Source organism: Esox lucius, chromosome 2 (genome assembly GCF_011004845.1).
Source record: "Esox lucius isolate fEsoLuc1 chromosome 2, fEsoLuc1.pri, whole genome shotgun sequence".
NCBI lineage: Eukaryota > Metazoa > Chordata > Actinopteri > Esociformes > Esocidae > Esox > Esox lucius.
Window position 1 is genome coordinate 13,282,026 of NC_047570.1, and position 12,887 is coordinate 13,294,912.

General features: G+C 40.4%; 2 protein-coding genes across 2 annotated transcripts; one reads left to right on the forward strand and one right to left on the reverse strand.

Moving 5' to 3' along the window:
- Nucleotides 1-369: 369 nt before the first annotated feature.
- Nucleotides 370-6,429, reverse strand: LOC114839492 (unconventional myosin-X-like). The gene is made up of 14 exons (XM_034287323.1): nucleotides 6,342-6,429; nucleotides 5,948-6,084; nucleotides 5,639-5,743; nucleotides 5,416-5,481; nucleotides 4,992-5,139; nucleotides 4,412-4,455; nucleotides 4,210-4,275; nucleotides 3,901-3,987; nucleotides 3,709-3,744; nucleotides 3,177-3,321; nucleotides 2,881-2,952; nucleotides 2,643-2,670; nucleotides 1,657-1,754; nucleotides 370-380 (listed from the first exon to the last, which is right to left on the reverse strand). The coding sequence occupies exons 2-14, from the start codon at nucleotides 6,041-6,043 to the stop codon at nucleotides 370-372; spliced, it is 1,002 nt and encodes a 333-aa protein (XP_034143214.1). The 5' UTR covers nucleotides 6,044-6,084; nucleotides 6,342-6,429.
- Nucleotides 6,430-6,692: 263 nt separating this feature from the next.
- LOC114839491 lies at nucleotides 6,693-8,983 on the forward strand. The gene is made up of 4 exons (XM_029120982.2): nucleotides 6,693-6,789; nucleotides 7,179-7,238; nucleotides 7,325-7,381; nucleotides 7,697-8,983. Exon 4 carries the CDS (start codon nucleotides 7,697-7,699, stop codon nucleotides 8,981-8,983), a length of 1,287 nt encoding a protein of 428 aa, XP_028976815.1. The 5' UTR covers nucleotides 6,693-6,789; nucleotides 7,179-7,238; nucleotides 7,325-7,381.
- Nucleotides 8,984-12,887: the final 3,904 nt, after the last annotated feature.

Below are 12,887 nucleotides of genomic sequence, written 5' to 3' on the forward strand. Positions count from 1 at the left end.
GGTCACTCATGGGAGCCCTCAGACTGTTCTTTGATGTTACATTAGTTTTCATGTGAAGATCTTCAAGGTGTTTTGGAAGTCAGACACTCACTATAAACTTGTGACCAAAGGTATTGGCACCATTGCACTTTGTTAAAATAACTAAGTTGATATTGAACAAAGTATTTGGTCTCCACAATTCTTTGATCAGTTAATAAACATAAATGGCATTGATCAAATGATTGACACCCCAAAGTCAATATTTGGTAGCATTAACTACAACATAGTGCTTCCTATAGTCATGGTTGAGCTTCCTGGGTTTCTGTTCTGGCCATTTGGCCAGATTTGAAGGGTTCCTCCCAGCTGTTGTTTTCAGGTCTCTCCTACAGGTTACATCTTTTCTATGGAGGTTGGCAACAGTGGCATAAGGTCTCGGGAAACTGGTTTGTGTAACGTTACCAGTCCAGTCCACCCCGGAGCCTCTCCTGCGTTCCGCGTCTATGGTGTACTAACCACGGGTCGGCACCGCTGGCTGTCATTCTGAAGCGCACCTTTTCCCTGTTATCAATCACCAAGGACACAATTTAAGTTGTTCACTTATTTGCACGCACTGGGAATTATTGTTTGTGTCAGCCACGTGTGTCTTGCTGCACTTTTTGCTTTTTTCAATTGTTTTTGTGTTTCCTCTTTTGTGCTCACTCCCCCTCGCATGTTACAGTTTGTAGCATGGAGATCCATTTCCATGCTTGGCTACAATCTTGTGTGTGGCCCTCCTCAGGCAATTCTCTGCTGTTCTTTATTTTGCCCACCCTCATTGTGATAAACATGAGTATCCTTTTTTCTATTCAATCTGGTTGAATGAGTAGTTTTCATATTGCAGGCACCTGCAACTCACCACAGGTGAGTTCAATTTAAAGCAGAGCAGCTCAAAACCTACTTATTTGTAATTTCATTTCTAGAGGGTGCCAATAATACTGTCTAGTACATTTTAGGATTTATTTTGTTGAATAAGATAGGATTTAGTAGATTATTACAAAATACATATATGCACACCAAAATATTTTTTTATTTCAATACTTTTGTCCACGGTGGTATATGAGATTGCTTAGACAATCATCCTGTCCCACATGGAAATAACCTATATAAACATATATGTTTAAATATAGGTTTTGATATATGTTTTTAATATATGTGACATATATAAAATTGGCCGTTTTCCTATATTATATGTACATATATACACATATATGTACATATATGGGTACATATATGTACCTATATAGGTACATATATGCACGTATATATGTGTGCATATATGTACACATATATGCACATATGTGTATATATATACGGGCTTATATGTACCTATATAGGTACATATATGCACGTATATATGTACCCATATATGCACATATGTGTACATATATGGGTACATATATACGTGCATACATGTACCTATATAGGTACATATATGCAAGTATATATGGGTGCATATATGCATGTATATATGCACCTATATGTTTACCTATATATTAGTAAAATTATTAAAATCCATAGCTACTATGCAACATAAATAAAAGCCCAAAATGTAGAAATGTACATTTATTTATTTACTTAAGAACAATCAAATGGAACAAGAACAAAAACAAGACAAAAAACTGAATAGAAAAAAAAAACTATTTATCTTGTTGATCTTCTCAGCTCCGTGAGATTTGAATTGATAGATGTGCCTATCTGCCCTCGGCTGGCTGCCGGCCACTTCTTCAATGTAGCATCTAGAGAAGACAAAAATAATTAGACAGTATAATAATAATATAGTGCTTCATCAGGAACCCAAAGTGCTTACAGTACAGCTGCGACTGGAGACATATTTTGGATAAAGGGCTGACCATAATAAAAAATGTGTCATGTAAACACGTCAATTGGAAGATTCTGATTGGATTCTGCTAAATCTGAAAGAAATTCTGATTGGAAACATCACCCCCCCTTTTTTGGGGGGGGCATTGTTCTTTCATATGCACACGTCCGTCATGGGAACTGCATTGTTAACAGTCACACAGTCAATCATGTGCATCCAAAGCAGAGAAAATTCATGGATAGGAAAAATGTTGCCACTCCCGAGTTTTTTGTTTAGCTTAAAACACAGGTGAAGTACAACTTCTGCAGTTGTTTTAGGGAAATTAAGACCGCTCTGCGGATGTCAAAATGCTATTATTCTGAATAAGGCTTGGTGCATGTTATGCACGTCATGATTAGATTATTTGTTTCCATGTGAACAGATTCAGATATTCTAATCCCTCAAATATTTTATCTGATGTAAGAAACTTTGCACATGTAAACATATCTAGTTGTCAATGGGCTGCACTTTTATAGCATTTTCCTGCACCCCCAAAATACATTACAATGTCCTCCCATTGACCCATTCACACACACATTCCACCCGCGAGCTGCCATGCTAGGTTTACTCGAAGAGCAATAAGATCAAGCAATAAAATCAAGCAAATCAATAACCGGTATAGACAAAATAAGGCACAAACACAGGACAGAGGGGATTAAGGTGAAGGAGGGGTGAATATGATTATTTAAGAACACTTCAGACGACAACAATATGCCATGAGGTTATTTGCAACACTATATGTTCTACAAAATAGAGGACTACACACCTTACAGCGCAATACCCCAGCAATGTGGCTTTAGAAGAGGAAAGGTAGGATCAAGAAGTCAGAAAGCGATGAATTAGTATTAAAGGTGCCAAGCAGATACAGTAACAATAATTGGTGCCCTACTTTATGCAGTCTCCATTGATGCCTAATAAATATTGATACAAGTAGGCTATGGTTAAAGTGGTGAACTTATAAAGTCTTAAAAGTTTGGTTTTCCCTTCTCAATGCATTTACTCACCAATAATGGCTGCCTTTTTAATTTGGTCAAGTGCGACCAGCTGCTCCCCATCCCCTCTGGTTGGCTTCCCACCTTAAAGTAATATTTCAAAATTATTATGAAAGGGGTGTAAAATGAAGGTGGAGAAAGCAAGAGTTTTTTTTATATACACATCATGTTTTCTTGAGGTGCAAGGAAATACAAAAATGCCAAGTAAAAAAGCGATGGTATGCCCGCACACACATAATTTATTCCACAGAATATGACTGTTTTTTTTTTTCAAGGACAGAAGAGATTAGGAACATGTTGTTTTGTACCATTCAGGTTGCTTTTCAGCAAAGTCTCCAAATCAAAGGTGCCCAGCAGGAGATTCCGCACCATGGCAGTAGCAGAGGGGGCAAGGCGGGCTGCTTTCCACGCTTCTGCCTGGCAAAACACCCCAGAGCCCTTTATAACTTCCATCTGAAAAATAATTTCACATCACAATATACATTTATTGGCAATTTTTAGAAACTTTTTCATGTTTCATATTGATTCTTATGCTTAGCTTCCCAATAGTTAATAGGTTTTTATGTATAAATGCAGATTAATGATATGTATAAATGCAGATGAATGATAAAGAAATGAAACAAATTAATCACTGCCCAAAACGTTATTAAAGGAGAGAAGGAGGAGGACAGGGTGGGGGGAAAGGAGGAGGTTGGATGGAGAGTAGGGAAGGAGAAAAGACAGTGGGTGGAGAGGAGTGAAGGGGGGCAGGAGGAGAGGATGATTGTCACTTATAACACTAATTGGCTCCTACAAAGCACACAGTTTATACCCATCCTTACTACATAATATGTTATTCACCTGTGTTTTCGCTGAGGTCTCAGCTGTTGCTGCAGTCTTGTTAGAGAAGAAAAACATTGTTAAACTCTTCAACAATTTTATAAATATGGGGCAAGTAAATTACATATTACCACTAACTATCCCAACATAAAAATCCCTATAGCTCAGTTGGAGCCTTAAGTAAAATCTGAGGTATAAAAGGGTTACACACACCTGTGGTGTCTCTCGAAAGCGCTCAGTCACCATGGGACTCTCTTTAAAGGGCTCGGTGTCCTCTGGGCTCTGTCTCCTCTCTGGAGTCTTAGAGAAGAAAGAAACATAGTCAAACTCAACAATTTCTATTCATCCAAGCAAGCCACTATAGATTCTTATTTACAGGGGGGGCTTGAAAAACATTAAACATGCCAATAAATTAAAGTTACATGCAAAAGTAATCAGCCAAACATAATAAAAATCCATATAGCTCTGTTTGAGTAACAAGTAAAATAAATAAATAAATAAAAATGCAAGGGGGTTACTCACCGGTTGCATTTCTCCAAAAGTCGAGAAGGAGGAATCTAGATCCTCCACAGGAGTCCTTCCAGTCTTCTTCATAGAAGAAAAATATAGTTATTCTCTTAAATAAATTAAAGTGTAAACACTATCAATCAGCCCAACATCACAAGTCTCTCCAGTTCTGCTTGAGAAACAATTTTAAAAAGCAATGAAAATCAGAGGAACTTACCTTTTGAGCAATAATGGCGATGTCACTTTTCATTTGAGGGATTTCTAGAAAGAGGTTATATAAAGAAAAAACTATAATTACAATCACTAGATCAAAATAGCACCCAGCAACTCAGTGCCCTTACTCTTCGAAAGACATTTCCTGCAGGTGTGAACTCAAGCTAAAACCCTCCAAAGCCCATTGATAAGGCTCTGCATAGGAAACCTGGTTGTGAACGCAATTTTCTTTCTCCAATTTCTCCCAAATTCTAATTCCCCAGGGTTTTTTTCTGGAGCCGATTGCCTTCTTGAGCCGTTGAAGGCAGAAAAGCATCATTTATTCTCATGAACTGTATGTTCTCTAGGCCATGACTTTTGTTAACCCTCTACAAATTCCTCCAGAAAGAGACAAATAAATATAAATCTAATTTGAATCTTATCAACGGCTATATGAGCACACACACTACCTCACCAGCTAACAACATATTTTGCCAAACACGTGTTTCAGCCCATAACATTTCTAAGTTTACACTTCTCTGCCACCGCAATATCCATCTCCAGAAAAAACCTTGCTAATAAATATAAAAATTAGGAATACTTACGATTGATGATAATGTCTTTCAGACGTGCATTTTCATTTTTAAGAGAATGGACTTCATTTCTCAACTCCTGCAAATTTCTTTGCATTTGGTCAAGTTTCCTTCTCTCCCACATCTGTTCATCCAGGTGTTTTTTAAATTCAGCAGCTGTCTACGAGAAAGAGACAGAGAGAAGAACAACAGCTAATTGTTATATAACTTATTTTGTAAATGGTTGATTCTGATTGGCTGGGAGGATGTCACGAGAGGTGTAAGAGGAAGGTGGCAAGAAGTCTAGGGCAGAAGTCCCTCCACTTGGCTATATGTAACTTGTTGTCCGGCCTCCTGGTGGTTATTCCTTACTTAAAACATGAAACTTCCTCATCTTGTATGTCATGTAATGTATGTATGTAATACACCACACAATGGATGTCATCATTTAGGCTACCTTTTTCTTAGAGGGTGGTACTATGTCCTCTTCATCCCCAATACGCTCCTCCTCTTCGCTGGCCCGCTGGGAGGGAGAGAGAAAGAGAGAGGACAAAGTTGCCTACTGTGCCGGTGTCATACCTTGTTACAGCTACTGGTAATGCACTTTATTATAAAAGTCTTACTTATCTTTACTGTATTGCAATGTAACAACACACACTGGATGCAGACTGGTAGTGTACCTTGTTCTTTGAAGGCCTGTCATGACGCGCCTCATCCTCCTCCTCCTCCTTCTCCTCCTCCTCCTCGTGGTTGTATTTAGAAGGACATCTCTTTTTATTGTCAACCTTGACAGAGAGAAACAGACTGACTTTTAGCCCAACTCTTATTAACTTACGTTACACCACCTTGCACATACATCTTGTCAACAAAGCACATGAAATCATCATAGATGACACAATTACAAACCTACACACATGCCTACACATTAAGAAACAAGAGAGAGAGGGGGAGATCATTTAAGTAAAGCACCAATTGGTGCAGTCAGTTACCCTTTTCTTTGAAGCCTTCTCAGTCTGCCCCTGATCACGGTACTTTGAGTTTGGGATGTGAGGACGTTTTGTTTGCTGTGTGACTTCTTTCTCCATCTCGATCCCACGCAGTTTAATTTGGAGAGTTTTTTCAAATTCTGGTGCAATAAAATTTAAATGTTATCATGAACTGCAAACGTTTGTCTAATCATGCTTAACGTTACCAAATCTAACATTAGTCCCAATTGGACTTCGCTTACATTAGCAAATTATGTAGCTAACATGAGCCAGAAAGCGAAGCTATTGCTAACCAGGGACCTAGCAAGATCCATTTTAGACTTCTTTAAGAGCGAGAAAAAACATTAAATGTGGTATGTAACTACATAACGTCAGATAAAGTTAGCATGTAACATACTTGCCACGTCAATAATTCTTGCTCGGTGCACCGGCCAGGGTTGGCGGCCTTTTCGCCATTCCACCAGCTTCTCGTTTTTTTCAGTCCTTTCAAGAAATTTTTTTACTGAAAAATTCCGGACACAGTCGAGAGCCAAAATACTATGGGCCCCTCTATCCTCACCCTCAGTCCATTCAAGTAGGACATAGCGGATCTCCAACGCTGATATCGCAATTTTTACGCCCAGCCGTTATCTTTCGGCGCGAAAGATAGTGTGCTGGGCCGCATGCGGATGACGTCATCAACTACGCGACGCTGTAGCGGCTGATCGGTGGCAGCAGAGTGGAGAAATGCAATTTAGACGCAATTAAAGAAAAGCAATAGATATGGATCCAGTACGTTACAAAAGGTACCTCGTTGACGACGAAGCACCCGTTCCAGAAAGAACAAAGAGAAGACGTAAACGAAAGTAAGTCTTGTAACAAAACGTACTAGAAGCTAGCTAGCTAAATTAGCCAGCTAACAAAGCTACCAGCTACAGATAATTTCCTATACCATGTAAACGCATGTGGCATAATTCCCCTTAATGTATGTTAAGTATGTTTGTATAAAGGTAAAATGTATCTTTCCATGTCCACTGTACCTTTCCATGTCCAAAGTAAATAAATAAAGAAAACTGTTCAAGTTGGAACTCTAGCCAGGAAAATATTTCACTTTGTGTGTTTTGAATCTACAGTCTTAAAGGTTTCACCTCATGAATGGAATTTACCTGCTTGGACTTAATCAATCAGTCATATCAATCCTATTATAATGAGTGATGCATGAAGTGTTTTAACATTACCACAACATTTTTGTTAGGGACATTTCTGAAGATATGGGTGATGATGAAGAAGCTGTGGCCTCTTCTTCTACAACTCAGTAAGTAGAAAACACGCACACCAAATAAAATACCAAATAAAAAAACCTACATATTTCTTGCTGAATGATTTTTATTTTTATTTTAGGTATCTCACCCAAGAGGACAATCAAGATACCCGGTGTCTACTGCTTCTGATGACACAGTAAGTGGCTAAAAATGGCAAAAATATTAAAGTTAGGTGTTTTTTGTTTTGTTCGTGCATGTGCATGCACACTAGTTAATGTAAATCATCATAGATAATTCCACAACCCAATTCTTCCTGATGTTGCTTAAAGTGTCAGAAAAATATACATGTGGACAAAAGGGGGCATAAAATTAATTTGGAGAAGACTGTTAAAAAAAATAAACAAAGACACTTGAGCCTTCAAATGCAAGTGGTTACCAACCACATGAAATGGTACATTTGTATGAGTCTGTGCAAATTTGGGATTGCTAATCCAATGTTTTAAATTCACAGATGAACCAACCCATACCTGGCCCTAGCTCTTCACCTGGGGAGCCAGTAGAGGAACATCTAGAAGACCCCACAAGTCCAACTTTTGACCAGAAACCAACAAAAGAACAGGTGGAACTCCTGCTGCTGGCATTAAAACTCAAACATGGATTAACAAATAGAGCCTTGGAGGACATCATGCATCTTATCAACTTTATTGCTGGTCCTGGTGGGGAATTGGTTAGTGGCTCAAAGTACCTTTTCTACAAAGCATTTGATTCAGTGAAAGACATATTAGAAGTACATTATGTGTGCAAGAGTTGCAAGGTAAGCATGCAGGAAGGTCCCTTTAATGTCAAGTGCCCAGTCTGTGACCAGGACACATCAAAAGCGCATGCACAAAAAGACCAGTGTTTTTTGTACTTGCCACTAAAATACCAAATTAAAAAACTGCTTGAGGACCACCAATTAGGGAAACACCTGAAACACCGCTTTGAGAAGAAGGATGCCTCCATCAAAGATATATATGATGGACATTTATACAAAAAACGATCACCCCTTGCATCACCAGACAGCATATCACTGACTTTCAACTGTGATGGAGTGCCAGTGCACAAATCAAACACAAAAAGTTTGTGGCCAATTTTGTGTACTATTAATGAACTGCCAATACAGCTACGTGCAAAACATGTTATGCTTTGTGGCCTGTGGTTTGGTCAAAACAAACCAAATATGAACACTTACATGAAACCATTTGTCGATGAATGCATAGAGTTGTACTCTAATGGTCTTATATGGGAAAGTGAAAGTGGGGAAATTGTCACAAGTAAAGTACTGCTTACTACCATGGTGGCAGATTCAGTTGCTCGGCCACTGATTCAGAACTTTAAACAGTTTAATGGTGAGTTTGGGTGTTCTTTTTGTATGCAGAAAGGAACAAGTGTGCTAAAACGCAGGGGGCGTGTAAGGGCTTATCCCTATGAAAAAGCAGAGTTGAGGAATCCCTCCCAGACTGATGATCTGGTGGAAGAGGCTCTTGCTGGAAACCCCACTAAGGGAGTGAAAGGGCCTAGTATTTTGTCTTGTCTACCTGATTTTAATATCATTGATGGCTGTGTTCCAGATTATATGCACAGTGTGCTGCTGGGTGTAGCAAGAAGCATCACCACGCTGTGGTTTCATTCTGAAAACAACCAATCGCCATGGTATATCGGACACTCAACAGAACAGATTGATGACATTTTAACTTCTATTAAACCCCCCTGTAATGTTTCCCGTGTCCCCCGCTCAGTGAAAGAGAAAAAGTTCTAGAAGGCACACGAGTGGAACATGTGGTTGTTTTATTACAGCATACCAACATTGAAAGGGGTCTTACCTGAAAAATATCTGAAGCACTGGTTTAAGTTGGTAAAGGGGGTTTCTCTTCTACTCGGTGAGAATATATCACCACTGCACATATCAGAATCTGAGGGGTTGCTAACAGAGTTTGTTCAGGAAATGGAGACCCTTTATGGGATCAATAATGTCACTTTCAATGTACATTTGTGCCTTCATCTGCCCAATACTGTGAGGAACTGGGGTCCCCTCTGGGCACAGTCTGCATTTGTGTTTGAGTCATACAATGGGATCATTTTAGATATGATAAAGAGCAGCCAGGGAGTTTCTCTGCAGATAATGAAAACAGTTTGGCTACAGGTTGCATTTCCATCATTTTCCCAAAAAACCATGGTGGCAGCTTCTGATGATTACTTAGCTCTCTTAGAGTCTTTTTCAGTTGAGAAAAAAATGGTGCAGGAAGTAAGTCGCTGTCATGGTGTTACATCTCTGGGTAGGCCTAAAATTTGTATGATCAGAAATGATGATTTTCTGGCCTTGAACAGCATCAGCAACCTTGAAAATAGAGTCACTGTGAAGTATTTTTGCAGAGTAGTGGTTAATCTTGAAATAGTTCATTCACAAAACTACTCGCGTACTTTTCGGAGAAACTCGTACACTGTCATTCTTTCTGATCGAGAGGAAAGTATTTTCTCTGTGAAGACATTCATTGTCTGTGATCTGGGGCAGGGGGAGACATGTTATGCAGTGGGGAAGTACTACCAAAAAGTGAAACAGGACATCTGCGGTCAATTTAAGAATCCTTGTTATTTCATCCCTGTAGGGAAATGTCTGGGGCCTTTAGTTGCTATACAAGCATCTCAGATAAAAGAAAAGTGTCTGTTTGTTAAAACTGTGAACAGAAATGTTGACATTGTCTTCAAATTCATTAACCACAGTGAAATGCTCAGATAGATGTGGGATGATGATGATTACCTGAATGTATGTTCTATGTACTTTTCTTTTGTTAGTTTTTTTGCTACATTCAGACTGTAATGACCTTTCAGCCATATTCTGGAAAATGCATTAAGACAATACAGAAAACATTGCATTTGGTGGATGTAACGGTGAATGTGTGGATGTGTATGAGCTGTAATGTGAATCTGGAAGTGACTTGAAAAAAGGCTTGATTGACAAAAATAAAAAAAACACAAACCATTTTGTTATACATTTCCTTCTTTTCCACTATTTTCATACAAGAAAGAATTGACCTTGTAAATGTTTCAGGAAAACGTGTAGACATCATAGCTTTCCATCTCCTCTCACTTAAGTGCCATAGTTAAATTCCATAACATGCCAATTAGATGTGATACCCATTTCACGTGTTCGCACATACATAAGTTCTTGCATAATTTTTTTTAGTTATTTCTTAGTTATTGCCTTGATAATAGAAAATATGAGCTAGGCATCATGTATGACAGTTTCCAAAGTGAGATATGAGCTACAAAATGACCAGATCTTGCCATGAGCTAGGAGACGTATCTTGTATGTACATATAGGGCTTATATGTGGATATAAAGAAGCAATACAGGAGACCTATATGGCCTGTATATGCACATATATGCACCTCAATTTTGCCTATATGTGGCATATACACGCATATATGCAGCATATATATTATCATATATGTGCATATATGCTGTATATATGCAGCATATATGTGCATATAGACTGCATATAGGTTACATATATGCGCATATATCCTCATATAGGTTCTTTCCATGTGGGGTACTCACTGAACTTCCAGAGAACCGTATGTTTCCACATAGCGCTCTCTGCTTTCTCTAGAATAGCACACACACCTGGGTTCTTTCTTAACCAGACTTACTGAACATAGAAACTGAGACCTACCTTAATAAGTACCATAGAACAGCATACTTAGCTTACCAAGTGAACCATTCGCTGGTTATTTATCCCCCGCTTTGCCACATTAACTATTCTCAGGTCCTTCCTCCACCCCTCCGTATTACACTAAATGTTCTGTGATCCTTCATCCAACCCTGCTATGCTCTCTTATTCCGCTTTTTGGTTGTCATGTTCACTCACAGCAGTGGATGCATTTCTTTCAGCATTTTATGACATTTGTGCTGAGGGCTCTGACATAATGTTCTCTCAGTTGAGTAAATATGTAAATATAGACCGCATTGTCACGTCTGATTAAACAAATTAATGACTTAAGTAATTAAAACTTTTGGCCACATTTGTCTGGTTGTTTGTCTGGGTGGAAGTTTTAATGAAGCAACTACTGTTCTAATGATTGAATTGTTGCACAATGTAAATGTTTTCATTCCAGTGTTATACTTGTGAACAGCATTAGGATGATGAAGTGACTAATTCTAACCCACAAGAGTATGGGAATTCCCACATGCCTGTCTAGTCCACCCCTCCCCCCCCTAATCTCATTAGCCTAACATCAAATATTCAAACCAGTATCCAATGTGGTTGGTGGTGTGACATGATGGTAGTGTAATTTGACGGTAGGGTAATTTGATGGTAGTTTAATTTGATGGTTGTTTAATTGGATGGTATTGTTATTTGATGGCAGTTAAATTGGATGGTGGTGTAAATTTATGTTGGTTTGATTGTATGGCGCTGACATTGAATGGTGATGTAATGTCATGAGAGTGTAACTGGATGGTGGTGTAGTTGGATGGTGCGGTAATTGGATAGTGGTGTAGTTAGATGATGCTGTAATTAGATGGTGGGGTAATTATAGGTCGATGATTGACTTTGTTGTCAATTCATCTGACCTGCGGCCGTATGTCTTGGACATTCGGGTGGAGAGAGGGGCGGAGCTGTCAACTGATCACCACCTGGTGGTGAGTTGGATCCGATGGCGGGGGAGGAAGCTGGACAGACTTGGCAGACCCAAGCGTACTGTAAGGGTCTGCTGGGAACATCTGGCCGAGTCTCCTGTCAGAGAGATCTTTAACTCCCACCTCCGGCAGAGCTTCGACTGGATCCCAAGGGAGGCTGGAGATATTGAGTCCGAATGGACCATGTTCTCCACCGCCGTTGTTGAAGCGGCCGCTCGGAGCTGTGGCCGTAAGGTCTCCGGTGCCTGTCAAGGCAGCAATCCCTGAAGCCAGTGGTGGACACCGGAAGTAAGGGATGCCGTCAAGCTGAAGAAGGAGTCCTATCAGGCCTGGTTGGCTTGTGGGACTCCTGAGGCAGCTGACTGGTACCGGCAGGCCAAGCGGACTGCAGCCCGGGTGGTTGTGGAGGCAAAAACTCGGGAGGAGTTTGGTGAGGCCATGGAGAAGGACTATCGGCTGGCCTCGAAGAGATTCTGGCAAACCGTCCGGCGCCTCAGGAGAGGGAAACAGTGCCCTACCAACGCTGTTTACAGTAGAGGTGGGCAGCTGTTGACCTCAACTGGGGATGTCGTCGGGCGGTGGAAGGAGTACTTCAAGGATCTCCTCAATTCCGCCGTCACGTCTTCCATTGAGGAAGCAGAGGATGAGGGCTCAGAGGTGGACTCGTCCATCACCCAGGCTGAAGTCACAGAGGTAGTCAAGAAACTCCTCGGTGGCAAGGCACCGGGGGTGGATGAGATCCGCCCTGAGTACCTCAAGTCTCTGGATGTTGTGGGGCTGTCTTGGTTGACACGCCTGTGCAACATCGCGTGGCGGTCGGGGACAGTGCCTCTGGGATGGCAGACCGGGGTAGGACCGGAGGGTGCGTTCCAACTACAGGGGGATCACTCTTCTCCGCCTCCCCGGGAAAGTCTATGCCAGGGTACTGGAGAGGAGAATACGGCCGATAGTAGTACCTCGGATTCAGGAGGAACAGTGTGGTTTTCGGGCCGTGGAACACTGGACCAGCTCTATACCCTCTATGG

Excerpts from the sequence above, each read along its gene's own strand:
- LOC114839492 (XM_034287323.1), bottom strand. The coding sequence starts at position 6,043 with ATGGAGAAAGAAGTCACACAGCAAACAAAACGTCCTCACATCCCAAAC. Across the intron at positions 5,482-5,638 it reads ACAGGCCTTCAAAGAACAAG|CGGGCCAGCGAAGAGGAGGA; the intron begins GTACACTACCAG and ends TCTCCCTCCCAG. Across the intron at positions 4,276-4,411 it reads TCGCCATTATTGCTCAAAAG|AAGACTGGAAGGACTCCTGT; the intron begins GTAAGTTCCTCT and ends TCTTCTATGAAG.
- LOC114839491 (XM_029120982.2), top strand. The coding sequence starts at position 7,697 with ATGAACCAACCCATACCTGGCCCTAGCTCTTCACCTGGGGAGCCAGTA.